General features: G+C 35.5%; 1 protein-coding gene across 7 annotated transcripts; it reads right to left on the bottom strand.

Annotated features, from left to right (window-relative positions):
* Nucleotides 1-3,896: 3,896 nt before the first annotated feature.
* LOC135593587 (nuclear matrix constituent protein 1-like) lies at nt 3,897-15,237 on the bottom strand. Of its 7 annotated transcripts, none has more exons than XR_010479708.1 (9): nt 14,619-15,237; nt 13,823-13,951; nt 9,996-10,205; nt 9,269-9,522; nt 8,889-9,159; nt 8,715-8,798; nt 5,660-7,398; nt 5,387-5,582; nt 3,897-4,338 (listed from the first exon to the last, which is right to left on the bottom strand). XR_010479708.1 is itself a non-coding variant. In XM_065083748.1 (9 exons), exons 1-8 carry the CDS (start codon nt 14,937-14,939, stop codon nt 5,418-5,420), a joined length of 3,156 nt encoding a protein of 1,051 aa, XP_064939820.1. In that variant the 5' UTR covers nt 14,940-15,237; the 3' UTR covers nt 3,897-4,338; nt 5,387-5,417. The 7 variants fall into 7 exon arrangements, 6 of the variants coding, with proteins under 6 accessions (XP_064939820.1, XP_064939821.1, XP_064939823.1 ...); XM_065083748.1 differs by having other exon boundaries at nt 5,387-5,565; XM_065083749.1 differs by lacking the exon at nt 13,823-13,951 and having other exon boundaries at nt 5,387-5,565.
* Between the last annotated feature and the right edge of the window lie 241 nt (nt 15,238-15,478).

The raw sequence follows: 15,478 nt of genomic DNA, 5'->3' as shown, positions 1-15,478 counted from the left end.
TCAACTTGTCCAAGATCTTTCATTTTAAATGTTGAAGATAGAAACCTCTTTGTTTCTACAATACCTTTCATGTTGTTGCTCACTATTATCATATCATCAACATAAAAGCAACTATCACCATATAGTCATCACAAGTTTTGAGATAAACACATTTATCTGTAATATTATGAACAAATCCATTAGAAAGAATTATTGCATCAAATTTCTCATGCCACTACTTTGGAGTTTGTTTTAAACCACTTAATAAGTTTACACACTTTATGTTTATTTTCCGGTAGAACAAAATTTTCGGGTTGTTTCATATATACCTCCTCATCGAGGTCTCCATTTAGAAATATCGTTTTGACATCCATTTGATGAACATAAAGATAAAAAATTGATGCTAAAGCAAAAATAATTCTAATATATGTGATCCTAGCCACAAGAGCATATGTGTCAAAATAATATATTCCTTCTTTTTGTCGAAATCCTTTAGCAATAAACCTTGCTTTCAACATTTGAAGAGTACCATATATATAATACTTCCTACAAAATACCCATCTATAACTAATAGGTTTAGAGGCAAAAGGTAAATCGACAAGTTCCCAAGTGTGGTTTGACATAATAGAATCCATCTCATCATTAATAACATCTTTCCAAAAAGCAGTATCACAAGAGGCCATAGCTTCTTTAAAACAAGAAGAATTATTTTTAAGACTCTCTCATTAGTTCCTTCTACAAGGTAAAAAGAAATACTTTGAGAATCAATCTCATCCGATCTTAATGTTTTTACTTTTCGTACACGAGTGCTTCTCCTTAATTCATGAGATTGCTCTCCAACCTCTTGTGAACTTGATTGATGTCCAATCAAAGGAATATTAAGTTGCTCACCAACCTTTTGAGATGTCTCCATTGGTGACTCTTCACTAGTTGGAGGATGAACATTATTTCTTGAAGTCATTAAATGTTCAAAGAACTCCACATCTCGAGATTCTATTATGATACTAGACTTCAAATTAAGAAGTCTATATGCTTTGCTATTTGAGGCATAGCCTACTAATGTACATTTGATTCCTCTAGGTCCCAACTTTGTCCTTTGAGGATCATTATTCTTACAATATGCACGACACCCCCACACTTTAAAATAACCAATGTTAGGTTGTCTTTCTTTCCATAACTCATATGGAGAGATCTTATTCTTTTTAAAGAAAATTCTATTTAAAATATGACATGTAGCCAGTAAAGTTTCTCTCCATAAATTATAAGATAATTTAGCATGCAATAAAATAGCATTAATCATCTCTAAATAAGTTCTATTTTTTTTTTCTACTAATCCATTTTGCTTAGGTGTTTTAGGTGCTGAACATTCATGAATTATGCCATGTTGTTCACAAAATAAGTTAAATTCATTAGGAAAGTATTCTCCTCCTCTGTTACTTCTTAAAACTTTAATTTTCTTCCCTAATTGATTTTTAACTTCTGCTTTATATGCCTTAAAAGCATTAAAAGCATCATTTTTATATTTCAATAAGTACATATATGAATCTAGACATATCATCTATAAAAGATGAAATATCTATTGCCTCCTCTTGTTAATAAGTCTAACAAATTAATATATCTTTTAATATTTTTTAAGGATTTTTTCATCATCTTTGATTTAACATAAATTTCATATTTATTAAGATCATCAAATTAATAATTTATTAAGCCACACTTAACCATTCTTCTAATGATGCTAGTTCCAATATATGCTAATCTATCATACCATAATGAATAAGAATCAACAATATAAATAGAAGCAACATCTTTATTAAATTTAGAATCATTATCAACAATAGATAATTTGACCATTCCCTCAGCAGAATAGTCTTTTCCAACAAAAAGTCCATTATGAGATATAATTAACTTCCTGGATTCAAATACAGATTTAATTCTAGGTTTGCCAAGGAGATTTCCACTCACTAAATTTCTACTCATATATGGTACATGAAGAACATTAGTAAGAGTGACTTTCTTTCTCGAAGCGAAAGTGAGTTCCATATTTCCCTTGCCAATCACCTTAGAACGAACTTCATTTCCCATTTGAATCTTTTGCCCTTTTGTGATTTCTTTGTAAGTCTTGAAGAATGTCTTATCATAGTAAACATGGACGGTAGTACAAGTATCATACCACCAACCAGAAACCTTGCTAAATATGGCATTCACTTCGCTCACCATAGTGATTATATTATCATCTCTGGAGTTGACTTCGGGTTTCTGACCTTTTTTAAATCTGCAATCCCTAGCAAAATGACTAGGTTTTCTACAAACAAAACAACCTCCACTCTTTGGCTTCTTAAATTTTATTTGATCCCTTTTGGGGCCAAATGATTCTCCTTGTTTTGCTTGCCGAATTCTTAAGCTGATTCATAACATTTGCTTTTATATTACCAAAAGAGTTCTTACTCTTGTCTCTCATCATCGATTCCTCCTCGATTCGAATGTGTTTTTGAATTTGCTCTAAAGTGATATCCTTGGAGTCATACAAAATCTTCTTCCTATACCTTTTCCAAGATGAAGGCAACTTGGCTATTATAGCCCCTACTTGAAAAGGTTCAGGAAGTTTGATTTTTTCAACCTTCAATTTATTAACAATGACCTGCAGCTCATGCATTTGTGCCAAGATTGGCTTATCATCCACAAACTTATAATCAAAATATTTAGAAATTAAAATTTTTTTTGCACCTTCTTCCTTGGTATGATACTTGAATTCCAAAGCACTCTAAATTGCTTTTGCATATGGTTCCGCTATATAAAGATAATAAAACCGATTCGAAAGAGCATTGAGAATGTGTCCTTTATACATGACTTCATCTTCATTTCTCTTCTTTTGTTCGGCCTTGACTTTATCGGTGTCACCATCGGTTGGATCAAGAATTGGTTAAAGATTTGGATCAAGCACATAGAAGATCTTCAAAGCAGTCAATATGAACTTCATCTTGTCTTGCCAATGGGTAAAATTTGTTCCATCAAAACGATCCAAACGAACAAAATCTTAATTCAAAATTTTGATAGTATTTATGGCCTCTATGGTGAATTTGTATAAACTCATAAAATATCGTTTTTAGATTGTTAGAAAAATACGACAAAGAAGATGATGAAAATACTTTGGAAACAAATAACAAACATAAGATCAAGAATACTATAAGAAATATATTTAGGCTTGAAATGTGTATAAATACTTTCCTAAAAACGATATTTGTACCCTTTTCTCGATAAGATTGTTATGGGTTTGATGCAAATAGTTTTAATAGATATGACAAGCCTTTAGAAGATCTGTATTGAGCAAACAATAAAGAATCTTAAAAAAAGATGCCATCATAATTTACTCTCAAATACCTATTTATAGATATTTTTCACAAAAGACATAATTTTTTAAAAATAACTACCAAAATAACTACAAACGAAACCATATTTTCAAATAAATATTTTGAATTTTTTTTAATTTGTACAATTTATAACATAACTGGTCGATAAATTAGAGATAAGGAAAAATAAAAGAAGATCTATAATCTCTTAATGATTGGTTGATTAGAAGAAAGTGAGAAAAGATATGTAATCTCTCAATAATGTTACATATTCACGTATCTTGTGTTTAGTCCTTAAAATGTCTTATTTATTTATAGACGAGAGCAAAGAGTCTAGAATAGATAATTAGAAGAATCATTCTCATTAAGTTTATCTCTTAATAAATCCTATCATAATTGGATTTTCTTTTTATTGATTGACAATCATTATCAGAATCTCTATAATATATCTTACCTAATTAGATAGAAGCAATACAATCTAATAGAAACGAGATACATATGCTAATAAAACAAGAATCACACAAAAAACAACTTATTTATGCTTAGATTGATGTTAATTTTCTTTTAAGATAGACAGAGAATGCATATTTTACTTTAGAGCAATCAGAAGGCCATCTGTAGTATTATTCATCTTACACTTTGCAAGCTGAAATAGAGACAACAAGAATTGCACAACTGCACAAACCTATACAGTGGACATCTCAATAGTGATGAGATGTAAAGGAATTAAATAAAAGAATAATCAACTTGAAGAAAAAGGTACAGAGATATGTTGGTTTTCTCAGACAGCATAGATAATTCCGGGATAACCGAGGAAGCTTTAGGTTTCTGGTCACTTTGCATGTAGATAACTATCGTCTTCTTGTATGAAGCATCATCTTCTGGGTGATGCATTCTTCACAACTTCACGATGTGCATTCGGCTTTGTCCTCATTGGCCTTCTGACTCTAGTCTGCAAATTTCATTAAAGTAATCTTCTTTCTCCATACTGAGTTATCTTCACATACATTACCTGCCGCGGTTGGAAGCAACACAATGAAGCAGTTATAGGGCAGAAGTGCTAGAATAGGTAAGATGCTCATATACATGATTTTATAAATTCTACTAATATTCCAAACTACAAACTATCTATAAAACTTGGTTAATGAAGACATGAACATGAAGACAAGTTTTAATTGAGAAAGCTGAGACAGAGGAAATATACTTACTACATTGTCCATGAAGCAATGTAAGAAAAGTGATAGCATCTAAAGATTATGAGAGATAGCTCAGCTCATGGGAGATCGCCAAATTGTACAAGGTATCTCCTATGTTATCTTCGTATCTTAATATTGACTGAGAACATAGAAATTACATATAAATAAAAAAAGTAAAATCCAGGAAATGTGATGGACTAAAGAAAGCTTTCTAAGAGGGATAGTGCAAGTTGTATGTTGGCATCGACTCTTTAATGGCTGTCCAATACCTGTTTAGATTCAAAGATCCTCGGTTTCTGAGAAGCATTCTAAAGGACAGTGCACGTTTATGCTAAATGTGTCAAGGTAAGGATTGGCAACAGAATAGAACACACAAACTTGTAAATGGTGCTAGATTAAAGGGGACTTCTCTGTCTTGGATACACTTCTCTCAAAGTTGCAGTGATTTCAATGTCATTATGCATACTACTGTCTGTTAAATAAATGGTTTTCTTTTAAAAAAAATTGAGAACACAGAAATGATAAAAGATAATTAATAAAATCCATGAATGCTAGACTGTCAGACTGACAGCTTCACTGTTTCTCATCTCTCCTTTTTCCAAACTCCTCTGAGAAACCTTCCAATTTTGTAGAAGTTGAAGTCATAATATGCACTGTTAGCTCAGCTAGTCCTAATGGATTTGTGATCAACCACAGCTACATCTTCATATTCTTGACCCTGAGAAATTCTGATTACCTTCTGCCTTATTTAGTTAATACCATTAGATATCATTGACAACTCCTTAAAAGTTACTCAAAGGTCATCTGAGCCTTGAACATCTGAAAGATATTGAAACCAGCCAATAGAGAAGAAAATAGATTTACCTTTGACAGGTTTTGGCAGAGAAATTTTGTTTCACTTCTGAGAGAGGCTCTCGCTATCACATGCATGACTTTGAGCTTCTTCACCATCATGCTCAAAAACCTTCAGTACCTTGCATTCAAGCGTCACCTCAAGCTCTTCTCTCTTCTTTCGTTTAGTCCGACATGCAACTGCACGCGCACTAGAAGGGCTTGAAGCCTTGAAAGTTGAAATCTAATGGATGATAATGAGTAACTTGCATAATATATAATAGATTTATGAAATAGATTACATACATTGTGGTGAGTCTAAAATTATAGCGCTTTAGTCCTGGGATATCTGTCTCGGGGGAATTTTCCATTTTACTGCAACATCCTAGTGATGATACATCCTCAGAATGAGCTTCAGCAGATTCTTCTTCCAGCTCGATACTCGTCGTTTCATGTTCATCAGAAAGGTACCACTCCTCATCACTTAATTCTACTTGATCATCACTGAAAGAACCTTCTTCAAGAGAATCATCTTCGAAAAGACCTTTTTCTTTGTAAATGGACTTTTCATTGCGTTTACTTTGAGGAGTCTCACCAAGGTTGGCATCATCAATAAGTGCATTAACAGAACATGAATTTTCAGCAAATACAGACCTCCTCACATCAGGATCACACTGTTTCTGTCTCGAAGGCTGAGGCACAGAATCCAATTCAGGAAAGACAGAACATCCCTCCCTGTCCTTTTGTTCATCAGCAAAGGGAAAAGGAGGCTTTTTTTCCATATACTTTTGGTTATCATATAACTTCATAATATCTGCAGAACTATCTGCAATTTCAAGGAAAGATTTTGTGGCATCACTATCTTTGTTTAATCTTTCTGGTATTGCACTGTACTGGACTCCACTAGTAGACTGAGCCCACTGGAAAACATCAACATCTCCGGGCAATGGCCCAGGTTCAAGGTTGTCTTCATGCCCTAAAGGTTCTCCATGAAGACAAACAGACTTGTCACTACGTTCTGTGGTTATTCTATCAGGAGAAAAGTTCAATAATCTTGAACATCTTTGCATACGCGATGTGTGTGCTTCCAGGTCAGATTCTTCAGCATTCTCACGAGACAATATTGACTCCCCTCCATCCTCGACTCCACAATTTCTGCAAGCCTTAAGCTGCTCATCTGGTGGAAGCAAATAGTCACCTTTTGTGGCAGGTTCTTCTACTTGATCATTATTGTCCTGGCTTATTCTTGGTGTAATTTGACCAGCTTCATTTTTCTTTCCAAGAAAGAACTTTTTTTCACCTTGTAACAGATCTTCTGGCTCTTTCAACTTTAGAATCTTTGACTCATCTGGACTGCTCCAAGTGTTGCAATTGTTTAGTACAATGTTGCTTCTCCTGTTAGGATCATTCTCCTTTTCATGCAGAGTTTCCTTAACCTTCTCTTGGTTCCTCTCCATAGTGTAGACATCAACTTCATGAGCAATATGAGCATTTTCACCAATAAACAGTTCAATATCGTCCTTATTCTGATAGGCTGTTTTATCCTTGAAAGCCTCTTCATTCAATCTAGAATCTACTAGATCCATTTGGACATGACCAAGCACTTCCAAATTCTCCATTCTCAATCTCTCCTCTTCAGTGTGTTTCCATTGACCAAACCCTTCTCTTTCATCATAGAGCTGGTCTAAATCTTCTACTAGTGGCAATCTTCTCTCACCGAACAATTCCCGCTCCTTCTCAAGTTTGCTCCTTTCCTGTCTCAGTTCGTTTTCATTTTCAATTGATTCTTTCAAATCATTCAACATCATGTCATCTTTTGTCTCTCTGTTCTTCAGGTTCCTCATTTCTCTCTCCAAAAGTTGTTCTCTCTTGAAAATATTTTTATTTCTATTCTCAAGTATTATTTCCTTATTTGCCACCACATCCATTCTCCTTTTCAGTTGTTCATCAACAGCTCTTCTATTCATCTCAGTTTCCAGCTCAAACTCTTCTTTTTTAGATTCTAAGATGGAATCATCGTCATCAATGATTTTTTGGATGTCCACCTTCAAAAATTAAGAAAGAAATGTCAGCCTAACTGGTGAGGGTATGAAAGCTGGAAGAGATGAACTCCACAAGATTAAGAAAATAAATTAATCAAAATGCAGTAAAAAAACTCAAAAAGGAATTTCAATGAAGTAATCGTTGCTGAATTTTGTTCTATTTTATGCAGTTTTAGGTCTAATTCTGCATTGGATTATGTTTGACTTGCTCAAATTTAAAGAGGTGGCTATTTGCATATCAATCACCCATAAACCTTGATGTCACAATCCTAGTAAAATTTCTGTGACCAACCATATAACATTAGTCGTTGATGATTGATACACCCTTAGGCTCGGTTTCTCTTTTTTCTAGTTGGGACTATCTTGTACATAGTAATCAATTATGTCATTAACTATGTTTCCAACCATGAATTGCTTTCTTGGAATGTTTCTAGAGACACTCATATTATTTATATACATATGTTGCCTGACTCAAGTTGGAAGAAAAAGAAGAAGTCTTGAAGACATGAATGACAAAATAAAATAAAATCTTAAGAGAACTTGTTAGAGCATTCTAGCAGAAAAAATAAAATAAAGAAGTTGTCCAGAAGTAGGTAGTCAATCACAAATTAAAATCATATCCCAGAAATTCTCAAATTGTTTGACAGGGAAGAAATCTATTTTTATCAACTAAGATAGCTTCAAATTGGAAAGCACACAAATATAAATTAAGTTTCGAATAAAAATTAATATATATTTATATCACACCAGATCTTCTCATGCAAGGCCAACTACTAAATTTCATGAGATTGGTCAAAAGGTTGAATGCAGAATCTAAATATGCCCACCTGTCCAATTGTAGAACTTAAAATGTATAGATGAAAAGAATCAAGACAAGTTACAAAAGTAGTTATATGTTCCCTTGTTATTCCTCCCAATAAAAAGTTTGTGAAACTTATACATGTTAATAGTCATTTTCAAGCAGTATATGAGAGTTGTGTCCTAATCTGAAGGAGAAATTTCTTTCTTCAAACAGATTCAACTTGTCTATTAAATAAGTAGACATAGTTCAGATATGTCTTAATAACACTACTTACGGTTGATATGGATGTAAGTCAAATAACCAAATTTCATTTAAATATGCTGGCTTTCCTTCTATCTTCCTCCCCTCTCTTCCCTGCCTTGTATGATTCAATACCACCAATATCCAAACTTCATCATCCAGATGACACAAGTTCACATGGAAGAAGAAAGTAATAGCCAATAAACTTGTAGATTGAAGTAGAAAATAAATAGAATTTTCCTAAAAAGTAATATCCACATCTGTAATAGGCACTTACACTTTCTCTATTGCTCAGTGGATCTTCGATGGCAAGTAATTCTTTCTCTTTCTTCTCTAACAACTCCTGCTTTATTACAGCTTCCTGCAGTCATTGCTGATTAGATAAAGAAAGCAAAGATGAAAAATAAGTAAGACAATCCATCAAAGATTACAAGGAATACAAAAAGCGGACCTTTTCTTTCGCATCTAAATCTCTAAGCCTCATGAACATATCCTCTTCTTTCAATTTAATTGAATCATTGAAAACCTCCAAGGTCTTCCATGACTCTTCAAGTTCCTGTTCTTTCTTCTTAAGAGTGTTGCATCTCTCATGTGCCTCCATCTCTCTCTCATTTAGAAAGCTATGCCACCTGGCAAGCTTCTTCTGACTATCCTGCAGCTCCTGTTCCCAAGCTTGCAAACCCTTTCTTTGTTGTGCAAGATCCTTCTCAAAAGTGTTTTTTCTAGATGTCATAAATCACACCAAAAATCATTAAGTTATTTGAAAAGTTCAAAATGCTTTATCAAGTATTAGTAAAATCTAAAACCTGAGCAGTGACATAAAATGCATACTCAATGATAAAGAATGAGGATTCTTTATGAACTTTACACTCACGAGCCTCCACATCCTGTAATCTTCTATCTATCTCGGAACTTTTCCGACTAACTTCTGCTAGCCTGGCATTCAAAGAATGTAGCTTTCCTTTAGCCTCCAAGTATTTCTCTTCGACAGTGGCCTCAAGAGCATGCAATTCGAACAACTTTTTCTGAGATTCCAATTTAGCCTCAGCAACTTCAGCATGCATCTCATTCAAAGCCTTCTCAAGCTGAACGAAAAAATAAAATAAATAGATAAGACAGAGATGGAGAAATAAATAGAGTATCTTAGAGCATTCTAGCAAAAAAAGAAAAGGAAACTACAAGTAAAGAAAATGGGAAGTACTGATAATGTTTTTTAGCAGATGAAAAACTATTTGAGAATATCACATAGTGTAGTACTATAGTAAGATACTTTAGATGTTCTTGTCTATTTTAACCATTACCTTGGATTTTATCAACAATATCATCCATAACCTATGTTTCTTATAAATAATAAGCAGATGATACAAACAATTGTTGCAGCATAAAGAAAACGAGAATGCTACCTATTAAAGAACTTCTATTACATGAATGGCAAGAACAACATAAGGAAAACGGGAAACTACAGAAAATTAGTTCATAATAGATGATTTTGTTACTGGCAGCATAATATTTGGATAAAAGAAGAGAATAAAATGTCTAGCATCTGGTAACTGTTTACATTAACAATGGACTGCCTCTGAAAGCGCATGGCCCTCCTCATATCTTCCTCTTTCTTTTCAAATTCAGAAACAGCAACATTATGTGCCGCTTGCATGTGCTTTTGGATTTGCACTGCCTCAGACATTTCTTGCCATAGCTTTTTGTATTTAGCAGCTGATTCCTTCTTCTCTATCAAAAGGAGCCCCATATGATACTGGTACTGATAAAGCTGCATATAATAGGCCAGTTGGATGACAATTAAATTTCAAATTTAACTAGAAAATTAATTAAAATGAATTCAAACTTGATCCACTATTTATCATAAAATTACAATAGGATAAGTGTTCCATGATGAAAAACAGTCTACCAACAAAATATAGATAAAACAGTAAATAGACATAAAGAACGGATGGCGGCAAATTTGCCCAGAAAAATGTATGCAATAAGTGTGAAAGACACATAATGAAAGCACATCAATCCTGGACGTTTCCATGAACAGAAGGATCAGTTGTAACAGCATTTTTATAGAGCCTCTCAGATAAATGGTACCAAGACAATGCAACGACCAAATGGCTGCTTGCCAATGCCAATTATAGAGAAAGAGACATTGGAGAACTAGAGGTAATGAGATTTCGTTAATGAAAATGACAGTGAAAAGGAAAGAACTCGCTGAGTTACTGGCACTAATCAGTCATTGGATCACCGAGTTCATGATTAAACCAACTTGTCAAGTTGACTTTTTCAATTCAATAATCAAGTGAAAGGATAAGAAACTTAAAAAGAAAGCATCTAATCAATAACACTTTAAGCTGGCTACCTGAACCAATAAATTCTTGCTATCTTTCTATAGGGAGCTTAACTGTAGGGCAACCCATCAAGGAAAATAAAGATGCTTTTCTATTTTTTTTTCAGACATCTTTCTCATTTCATGACCTATCTTAGTTACTGTTTGCTTCCACTGTCTACTGTTAAGCAAACACTGCAAAGCACCTAAGTCCATGACTTATGTTGCTTTTCCATTCTACAATCTTCCATGCAATATAACAAATAAATTTATTTTTATCATCAATCTGTATTTTATATCATCCAAGTGATCTATTATTCAGATCATACTTCTGAAGAAATGCAATGCAAGAAGGTAAGTATAGCTTAATATAAAATCAATGAAATAGAAACATGAGCAATATCTCAATTATCATAACTTAACGCAATGTATTGCACCCACAGCTAACCATTGATGATAAGGAGAAGAAAAGATGGGGCCTTTCAACCTCTTTCTCAAGCTCAAGTACTCTTCGAACGAGTGCTCGCCTATCCCTCCTCTGCAACACAGCCTCATCGAGAAACCCGGCCTCTCTAATCCGCCTCCACACCTCCGCCTCCATCTGTTCTCCATCACGATCCTCACCATCACCACGAAACGACAGCTCCTCCGGATGCGGCATCGCGTTGTCGACCATCACCTCTCTACCTTCCCCCTTGCAAGGAACCACGCCGCCATAATTCCCAGGTTCCGGTGGGGTAGGCCAATTCCCCCTCGCTGGAATACCCCTTTTCGAGAGAAACCAACCCTTCTTCTACGGCGCATGCACCACAAATCCCCTTCTTCATAGCTATAAGAACTCAATGAATCGGATTTGGGAGGGAAAGAACCGAGGGAACCAAGTTCTACATGGAAAAAGATTGTGAAAATGGTGAATGAAATTAATTTAGCCGTTGGAAACCCTAAATTGGATTATTTGGAGCCCCGAAATATCTCTTGGTCGGAGAACCATTAACTATTTTTGGACAAGATGGAGAGAGCTCGATGAAACCCAAAAAAAGGACGACGGACCAAACAACTATGTATAACTGTGGCGCGAGAATGGGTGGCAATGTTGTGATTTACATGCCCCCTCGGTTTGCCTTACATGGATACCATTTCTTTATGGCAATGTGAAGTTGGATGACAATTAAATTTTAAATTTAAATAGAAAATTAATTAAAATTAATTCAAAATTGATCCACTACTTATCATAAAATTACAATTGGATAAGTGTTCCATGATGAAAAATAGACTACTAACAAAATATAGATAAAACAGTAAATAGACATAAAGAATGGATGGCGACAAATATGCCCAGAAAAATGTATGCAACAAGTGTACAAAGACACATAATGAAGGCACATCAATCCTGGACGTTTCCATGAACAGAAGGATCAGTTGTAGTAGCATTTTAATAGAGCCTCTGCGATAAATGGTACCAAGACAATGCAACGACCAAATGGCTACTTGCTAATGCCAATTCTGGGGACAGAGACATTGGAGAACTAGAGGTAATGAGATTTCGTTAATGAAAATGATAGTGAAAAGGAAAGAACTCGCTGAGTTACTGGCATTAATCAGTCATTGGATCACCGAGTTCATGATTAAACCAACTTGTCAAGTTGACTTTTTCAATTCAATAATCAAGTGAAAGGATAAGGAACTTAAAAAGAAAGCATCTAATCAACAACACTTAAGCAGGCTACCTGAACCAACAAATTCTTGCTATCTTTCTAAAGGGAGCTTAACTGTAGGGCAACCCATCAAGGAAAATAAAGATGCTTTTCTACTTTTTTTTCAAACATCTTTCTCATTTCTTGACCTATCCTGGTTACTGTTTGCTTCCACTATCTACTGTTAAGCATACACTGTAAAGCACCTAAGTCCATGACATATGTTGCTTTTCCATTCTACAATCTTCCATGCAATATAACAAATAAATTTACTTTTATCATCAATCTGTATTTTATATCATCCAAGTGATCTATTATTCAGATCATACTTCTGAAGAAATGCAATGCAAGAAGGTAAGTATAGCTTAATATAAAATCAATGAAATAGAAACATGGGCAATATCTCAATTATCATAACTTAAAGCAATGTATTGCACCGACAGCTAACCATTGATGATAAGGAGAAGAAAAGATGGGGCCTTTCAATCTCTTTCTCAAGCTCGAGTACTCTTCGAACGAGTGCTCGCCTATCCCTCCTCTGCAACACGGCCTCATCGAGAAACCCGGCCTCTCTAATCCGCATCCACACCTCCGCCTCCATTTGTTCTCCATCACGAGCCTCACCATCACCATGAAACGACAGCTCCTCCGGATGCAGCATCGCGTTGCAGACCATCACATCTCTACCTTCCCCCTTGCAAGGAACCACGCCGCCATAATTCCCAGGTTCCGGTGGGGCAGGCCAATTCCCCCTCGCTAGAATAGCCCTTTACGAGAGAAACCAACCCTTCTTCTACGGCGCATGCATCGCAAATCCCCTTCTTCATAGCTACAAGAACTCAATGAATCGGATTTGGGAGGGAAAGAACCGAGGGACCAAAGTTCTACATGGAAAAAGATTGTGAAAATGATGAATGAAACTAATTTGGCCGTTGGAAATCCTAAATTGGATTATTTGGAGCCCCGAAATATCTCTTGGTCAGAGAACCGTTAACTATTTTTGGACAGGATGGAGAGAGCTCGATGAAACCCAAAAAAAGGACGACGGACCAAACGGCTATGTATAACGGTGGCGCGAGAACGGGTGGCAATGTTGTGATTTACACGCCCCCTAGGTTTGCCTTACATGGATACCATTTCTTTACAGCAACGTGAAGTTGGATGACAATTAAATTTCAAATTTAACTAGAAAATTAATTAAAATGAATTCAATCCACTACTTATCACAAAATTACAATAGGATAAGTGTTCCATGATGAAAAATAGTCTACCAACAAAATATAGATAAAACAGTAAATAGACATAAAGAATGGATGGTGGCAAATTTGCCCAGAAAAGTGTATGCAATAAGTGTACAAAGACACATACTGAAGGCACATCAATCCTCGACATTTCCATGAACAGAAGGATCAGTTGTAGCAGCATTTTAATAGAGCCTCTCAGGTAAATAGTACCAAGACAATGCAACGATGAAATGGCTGCTTGCCAATGCCAATTCTGAGGAAAGAGACATTGGAGAACCAGAGATAATGAGATTTTGTTAATGAAAATGGTAGTGAAAAGGAAAGAACTCGCTGAGTTACTGTCATTGGATCACCGAGTTCATGATTAAACCAACTTGTCAAGTTGACTTTTTTAATTCAATAGTCAAGTGAAAGGATAAGGAACTTAAAAAGAAAGCATCTAATCAACAACACTTAAGCAGGCTACCTGAACCAACAAATTCTTGCTATCTTTCTAAAGGGAGCTTAACTGTAGGGCAACCCATCAAGGAAAATAAAGATGCTTTTCTACTTTTTTTTCAGACATCTTTCTCATTTCTTGACCTATCCTGGTTACTGTTTGCTTCCACTATCTACTGTTAAGCATACACTGCAAAGCACCTAAGTCCATGACATATGTTGCTTTTCCATTCTACAATCTTCCATGCAATATAACAAATAAATTTACTTTTATCATCAATCTATATTTTATATCATCCATGTGATCTATTATTCAGATCATACTTCTGAAGAAATGCAATGCAAGAAGGTAAGTATAGCTTAATATAAAATCAATGAAATAGAAACATGGGCAATATCTCAATTATCATAACTTAACGCAATGTATTGCACCCACAGGTAACCATTGATGATAAGGAGAAGAAAAGATGGGGCCTTTCAACCTCTTTCTCAAGCTCCAGTACTCTTCGAACGAGTGCTCGCCTATCCCTCCTCTGCAACACGACCTCATCGAGAAACCCGGCCTCTCTAATCTGCCTCCACACCTCCGCCTCCATCTGTTCTCCATCACGATCCTCACCATCACGACGAAACGACAGCTCCTCCGGATGCGGCATCGCGTTGCCGACCATCACCTCTCTACCTTCCCCCTTGCAAGGAACCACACCGCCATAATTCCCAGGTTCCGGTGGGGCAGGCCAATTCCCCCTCGCTGGAATAGCCCTTTTCGAGATAAACCAACCCTTCTTCTGCGGCGCATGCATCAAAAATCCCCTTCTTCATAGCTACAAGAACTCAATGAATCGGATTTGGGAGGGAAAGAACCGAGGGACCAAAGTTCTACATGGAAAAAGATTGTGAAAATGGTGAATGAAACTAATTTGGCCGTTGGAAACCCTAAATTGGATTATTTGGAGCCCCGAAATATCTCTTGGTTAGAGAACCATTAATTGTTTATGGACAGGATGGAGAGAGCTCGATGAAATCCAAAAAAAGGACGACGGACCAAACGACTATGTATAACGGTGGCACTAGAACGGGTAGCAATGTTGTGATTTACACGCCCCCCCCGGTTTGCCTTACATGGATACCATTTCTTGACGGCAACGTGAAGTTGGATGATAATTAAATTTCAAATTTAACTAAAAAATTAATTAAAATGAATTCAAACTTGATCCACTACTCATCACAAAATTACAATAGGATAAGTGTTCCATGATGAAAAATAGTCTACCAATAAAATATATATATAACAGTAAATAGACATAAAGAACGGATGGCGGCAAATTTGCCCAGAAAAGTG

The sequence above is a fragment of the Musa acuminata genome, chromosome BXJ1-9 (genome assembly GCF_036884655.1).
Source record: "Musa acuminata AAA Group cultivar baxijiao chromosome BXJ1-9, Cavendish_Baxijiao_AAA, whole genome shotgun sequence".
NCBI classification, from domain to species: Eukaryota; Viridiplantae; Streptophyta; class Magnoliopsida; order Zingiberales; family Musaceae; genus Musa; species Musa acuminata.
This window is presented reverse-complemented; position numbering and strand designations above follow the sequence as displayed.

Bases quoted from the DNA above. Each gene is read 5' to 3' on its own strand.
- LOC135593587 (XM_065083748.1), bottom strand. From the start codon at position 14,939: ATGCATGCGCCGCAGAAGAAGGGTTGGTTTATCTCGAAAAGGGCTATT. The intron at 10,206-13,822 runs GTATGTGTCTTT...TATTATATGCAG, and splicing joins CGAGGATTGATGTGCCTTCA to CTTTATCAGTACCAGTATCA. The intron at 7,399-8,714 runs GTAAGTGCCTAT...TAATTTTTGAAG, and splicing joins CACTGAGCAATAGAGAAAGT to GTGGACATCCAAAAAATCAT.